Here is a 6000-nt window from a genome sequence, read left to right as displayed (position 1 = left end):
TTCAGAGGTCAGCTGTGTGTGTGCATGTGCAATAAGGGCTCCAAATTACCAGAGACTCTGTGCTGGTCCTGAATGCAAGAAAAGAGCCTGATGCTCTATGCATGAAAGTTACTAATCACACTAAGGTGAGTGTCTCTGCATCACTGGGAGACTGGTAGCATAATCCTCTGAAGGAACAGAAGCCATACCCTAAAAGACAAGCATCATCTTCTGTGACACATTCATACTTCCACTGCAGTCCTCTAAAACCCTGTACTTGGAATATTCAAATAGATCTCATTGGCACAAGCCTCAAAAGGCCACTTGTCTGCTTCTAAGATGATGAGAAGAAGAATGAAAACAGAAATGCAATAAGATATGCCCTTTTCAGGGCTCCATTTATTGAGTGAATACAAAAATAAGATCATGTAAGTGAAGATGCACAGTAATCTGCTCCCTAGTGAAAAAGGTATCTTGGATTAGCAGTAAACAGTGTTTACAATGCCTTGTAAACAGACCTCTTTTTACAAGCTAGAAGCGTACCGAAATACAACACACATTAGATTAAAAGTTCCCCATTGTAGCAATACTTCACACTTCTCATCGAGTGATTTCAGAGTATTTTGTAAAAGGTGAGAGCATCCTCTGTTTTGTTTTCAAAAAGGAACACACATGAAAATAACAAAACATGATAAATTTGCAATGTAAACAGTTGAAAAATTGTCACATCATTTTCAGAGGATGATGGCTTACCCCTTGATAGGTAATTTACAATGAAAAATAATGATCAAAGCTATAGTACATTATGGAAAGGTCTTAAAAATGACTATTTTTTACAGCAACCTGTTGCAGTTGAATAAAAAATATATATTTTTCTTAATACAGTACATGGCATTTCTCCTAAATTGCACCAGAATTAAATTTGGAAGCACTTTCAGTTTCTGTTATAGGCAATTGGGAAAGAAAAACAAGCCAGGTAGGCATTTAATCTCCTTTCCATCTCTTCTGCCCATTGCTTTATCCCTACCCTTTCACATCTCTGAGTCCACATACATTCCATTGATCAGGTAATCCACTTGTGTATAATCCTTCTTTTTGTAACTTTCATAAGCCTGCATAAGGAAAAGGACTATGACAGTTATGAAAAAAACTGTACCAAATAAAAGCACTGCAAGAAGCGAACTTTTATCCACTAAGTACTGAGTCAGAGGCTCCGCAGCAATGAGAAGATAGTCATTATTTGTGTCCTGAGTCTTTGCAATGTTCGAAGTTGTTGTTCCAGGTGTGTTTGCTGAAGTGGTGGTTGTATGTTTAATTGAAGGAGTAAGAGATACTGACTTTACTTCATGCCCAGTTGTAGCTTCTGCTGTAGGGCCACTAGGTAAACCAATGGCACCTCTCGTAGGACCCTGAGAAGAGGTTGATTCACTCGAGGATGTTGGAGCTCTATTTGTTTCTGGCAACATGGAGAGCGCTGAATTCGCGGAATGTGTACTCACCGAGAGGCTGAACGTAGCAGCCTGAGTAGAAGCAGTGGAAGATGTCACTGCATCCTGTCCGGTGAGCGTGGTTGGTGTTGTGATCAGTGTTTTCAGGCTAGTTCCAACAGTATTGAGGCTACTGGGGTGGGGAGCACTGATCATGTTGGTGGCTGTGCTAAACTGCTTGGTGAGATTCATTTGAGTATCTGCTCCAGCAGTGGCAGTGATGGGAGCAGAAGAGGAGGCAAAGCTATCATTTCCTAATTTTTCAGCGGTGATCAGGAGCTTGGTGCTACTCCTGGAAGTGGAAGCAGTGTCCTTAACAGGAGTGGGAGAAGGGACAGTGGATGACATGGTGGTAAGAAGGAGCACTCCCAAAGTATTTGAGGCTTTGGTAGTTTTTTCATTAGCTTCACCAGGGACAGTTGTTGCACTTGTACCTGCCGTTGTTACAACTGTGGTAGCACTGACAGTTGTGGTGGTGGTAGTAACACTGCTTGCAGGTCTTCCTGTGTTTGATGCTTCAGGATAACCTGCAGTCGCAGCCAACTGCCTCAAGTAAACCTTGTGAGCCTGAGCGGTGGAGGAAAATTGGTTCTCTCTGTTGTATTGTTCAATCTGTGCCTTCACCATCCTCTTTGTTTTCTGTGGATAGCTTTGGGGGTGAAACTGGACTGTTTCCCTTTCCCCAAAGATGATTTCTTAAACGAAAAAAAGAAAAAAGTTGTAAGAATAAAACTCTCAAGCCCAAATCTGACCTCACACTCTCACGTGCTAACCGGAATGTATACTCTGAAGTACACGCAGTAACCGGACTGAATCAGTCCCAAAGTCAGCAACAACATGAAAACCCAGACCCCTGCCTTTATTGTATACAATCCCTTTGGGTTACTTTTTTTTTTTTTCCTGCCACAGACCTCTGGCATTTGCCCAATCAGGGAATTAATTCCATGAAAGGAGGGTAATGAAGTACAGAGCTACAACACAAACATTCACAAAAGGAGCAGCGTCATAAACACCAGCTCTGAAGCAGCAGCGTCATGTTTTCATGAAGTAACACATTCTCAATAAGCCCTTCATGCTTAGGTTCCTAATTTTCACCTCTCAAAACTGAGAATTTCCACATATACCTTCATCCTTCAGGAGAACCTCCTTCACAACTAGTGATCCAGATTTATTGCAACATAAATCCCATCTGCTTATCAGAGGTCTGGTTGCTATGTTGCAGAGAAACCTTTGCCAATGCAAAAGAACAATGAACAATTTTTTTAAGCCTGTGTACGGCATACTCTTGAAACATACTTTAGAAGATTGACTCCTCGATTATGAGCAAGCTCTGTTTTGTTACTTAGTCAATTAAAATTGAAGACCCTAGCACTCAAAATTGACCATGAGCAGCTGCTACTAAGACTGCTCTGATTATATAAGCAGCCTGCTGCCTCTGGCACAAAAATCCTGGCTATCTCAGAAAATACAATGCCAAGACATTTTTTCTCTTTAAAAAAAATATAAATATATCTGTTATGCCTTTATTTTCATAAGGACAAGAATGTGGAGTGCACATGGGCTGAATGAATCATGCCTTTCACATGGAGAGGCCAATAAAAGTTACCCAAAGACATATTATGCACATTTAAGTACCAGAGCTGTTAGTAAAACTGTTAGCTGTTTAAGTACCAGAGCTGTTAGAAAAACATTTTTCAGTTACAGAATCATCCTGCAGGTATTTCATAACCTATCGCCCTTTATCTGAAAGCCAGTCAAGGTTTAAATTTAAGGCAAAAAAGATCAGATCCTGGATTTAGCAAGACTTTGAAGCATAGCATTACCTCCAAGCAGATCTTTGATTTCTTGCTCTTCAGCATTTTGGCACACACTTAGCTGGTGACACTGCAAGAGGATGCAGTGATTCTGGTAGGGCACAGACCAATTGCAGCGATGGTTACCTAAAGACAGCAGAAGGCAGGTATCAGGACTATTAGTCACTTCCAACACAGAACCCCTAAAATCCAATAGGCCAGAACAGACTTTACCTTAGTCAGGCTCTTCAAAACCTTGCCTGACCAAAGAACACACTTTCAGATAAATAAGAAAATGGATCATTACACACAGCATAACTGAACATACTGCTTCATGGCTGAAAATGAAGAATTAAAACAAAAACCAACTAATATCTGGAAGGTACAGCGTAAAAAGATCCTGACTCAGCCTTCATGAAAATAATTGAAGCCACTGAAGTTAATACATAGCAGCTGCAGCCTACCAACCTGCTTGTCCCCTGGAGCCAACATCTAACAACAATTTGATCACCCAGACAATAACAAGGTGTGCCTTTGAGTTTGGACAGACCCCATTTATATGCTAGCATTCACCTAATGTCTTAATAAGGAAGAAAAAGTGAGTTGCAATTGAGATAGTAACTGTCAGCCATGGGCAGATGGATGACATCTCTCATATATCTCTGTGAGACATGGCTCTCATCTCAGTGCTTGAAGTTCCACAAATTTACTCATCTGCTGAAAAATAATACCACTGGCCAGGGGAGCCATCAAAGAAATGGCCTTTCAGTATGCCAAATCCCAACACAAAGTTAAACAAGCTCATATAGAAGTCATCACAGAAGGAACTCTCACTCCTGGCATCCTTTCTAACTTGTTACCTTGTGTGCAATGCATTTCTGTGACTGGGAAATATCATGTGCTGTAACAAGAAGCAACAGGAGAAGATAGCTCTTGGTTTGGGATGAAGCAGATGTGTACCCAACTGACCACCCATCAGTAGATCAGAGAACTTATGTGTATGGCAGTAGAAGAAGTTTATTTCTGTGTTTTATTAGAAGTGTAGGAAAGGGCAAAGAACAGACACATGTGGTACACATGGCTCTTATCTACAAAGAGAATTATCCTCACTGAGGATTAAGGCTGTGAGAAGCTTGAACTTTTACAATAAAACATTTACATTACCACAGTTATTAAAAGAGCTTGTGGAAAATTTATGAACTTGGAGAAATCCCTGTACCGACAACTGTAGTCTGTTTTGACAGCCCTAAAGAAACTAGCAAAGTGGCATTTTACTGACTTACCAAATAAAATGTTAAGAAAGTCAATGAAACCATTCAAACACTTTAAAATCGGTACTTAAAAAGCAATAAAATTAAGAGCTTCAACAGGCACACATAGGAGGCTATAATCAAGTCCCCTCCTCAGACAGGAAACCATGTTTGAACGTGCTCTGATTCCTAATCCCACCTCCTGTTCCCTGCTTAAGAACCATGCTAGCAGAGGATCACAGACTGTCTACTACTGTAAATAGTGTCAGTTCTCATTTCTCGTGGAAAAGAAAAAAAAGCCAGCAGCATACCTTGTATTAGCTACATATCTAATAAGTCAGGTCAGAAAAAGACTGATGGGGTCAGCATTTTCAGCAGCCTGATTTCTGCTGCCAGCAGAACTGCACCCCAAAAGAACTGAATGCTTCCATAGAACTGGACTGATGAGTGCTCCCTTTGATGAGAGCTGGAGCTGCAGACCAAGACCCTGGCTGCTGTTTCCACTGCAAGACACTTGCTGCCCTGCCACTCCTCTTTGCTTGTATCTAATTAAGAGACAGCATAAAAAGACAGAAACTGGAGAGGCAAAACAGAAGGTGATCATGCGCATTTTGAAAGGAAAGCATGTAGGCAACAGACATCAAGGTCTTGCCGTGCAGAAGTGGATTATTTCATTTCTGAACCTGCTGTTACTGGAAAGAAAACTCAGCTTCCCAAATGCAAGTAGAAGCCAAGTATGCACATGTATAGTGAAAACAGGAATATTTCTTCTTGCAGACATATCATGTTTTCCCTTTATTTTCCCCAGAGCATGCAAGACTGCCCAGAATTATGACCAGGTGGCTCTGCTCTGAACCAGCCTGTTCAGATGGAGGAGATATCTACACCTGTACCAGCCACCACAGAAGCATCTTGGGAGGGCTCTAGAATATGGCTGGGGATGCAAAGGGAAGAGCACAAGCTTATCTGACTCCTCAGCACATGCTTACCTTGCTCATCAGGAATCTGGGAATCCTCAACTGACATATTCTTGCTGAGATGGGCACATTCTCCATCTTGTAACACTTTCCCTAGCAGCATCTGGAGGCTTGAACCCATTATGTTAGAAAACATACAGAGGTTAAGAGTTACCACCCCTGCAATCAGCCCTGGAAAATTTTCCAGCCAGCCCCCTCCTTTCTGCAGGACACACCTGAGATGTTAACATACAAAAGTGGTTCTTTTTGTGACATTTACACTACTTCCCTAAGTTAGAGATGTTATAACAGGAGAAGAGCCCTTGCTGATATAAATTCAAACTACAGAAGAGAGACTGATCAGCTAGGAATGTGATCTTTCCACTTCTCTAAGCAATGTAGTTATGAAGACGTCTCCTCATGCAACCTTGTCCTGCAGCTTAAAACTAATACCTTAAAAATCACAACCAATGCTCCTTCACTGAGTTACATAGGTGTAATTATCGCAATATTCAAGATTCTCAGGACTCACATC

General features: G+C 41.2%; 1 protein-coding gene across 4 annotated transcripts in view; it reads right to left on the bottom strand.

Annotated features, from left to right (window-relative positions):
• Nucleotides 1-391: 391 nt before the first annotated feature.
• Nucleotides 392-6000, bottom strand: part of LOC311210081 (uncharacterized protein) — a 29591-nt gene continuing 23982 nt past the window's right edge. For all 4 annotated transcript variants that reach the window (XM_084287841.1, XM_084287840.1, XM_084287842.1 and 1 more), the window contains 2 exons: nt 3290-3406; nt 392-2161 (listed from right to left, as the gene is read on the bottom strand). In XM_084287841.1, the coding sequence (XP_084143967.1) occupies nt 1011-2161; nt 3290-3406 (1268 nt within the window). In that variant the 3' untranslated portion in view covers nt 392-1010. The remainder of the gene's footprint in view (nt 2162-3289; nt 3407-6000) is intronic.

The sequence above is a fragment of the Netta rufina genome (genome assembly GCF_964035555.1).
Source record: "Netta rufina genome assembly, chromosome: 5".
NCBI lineage: Eukaryota > Metazoa > Chordata > Aves > Anseriformes > Anatidae > Netta > Netta rufina.
This window is presented reverse-complemented; position numbering and strand designations above follow the sequence as displayed.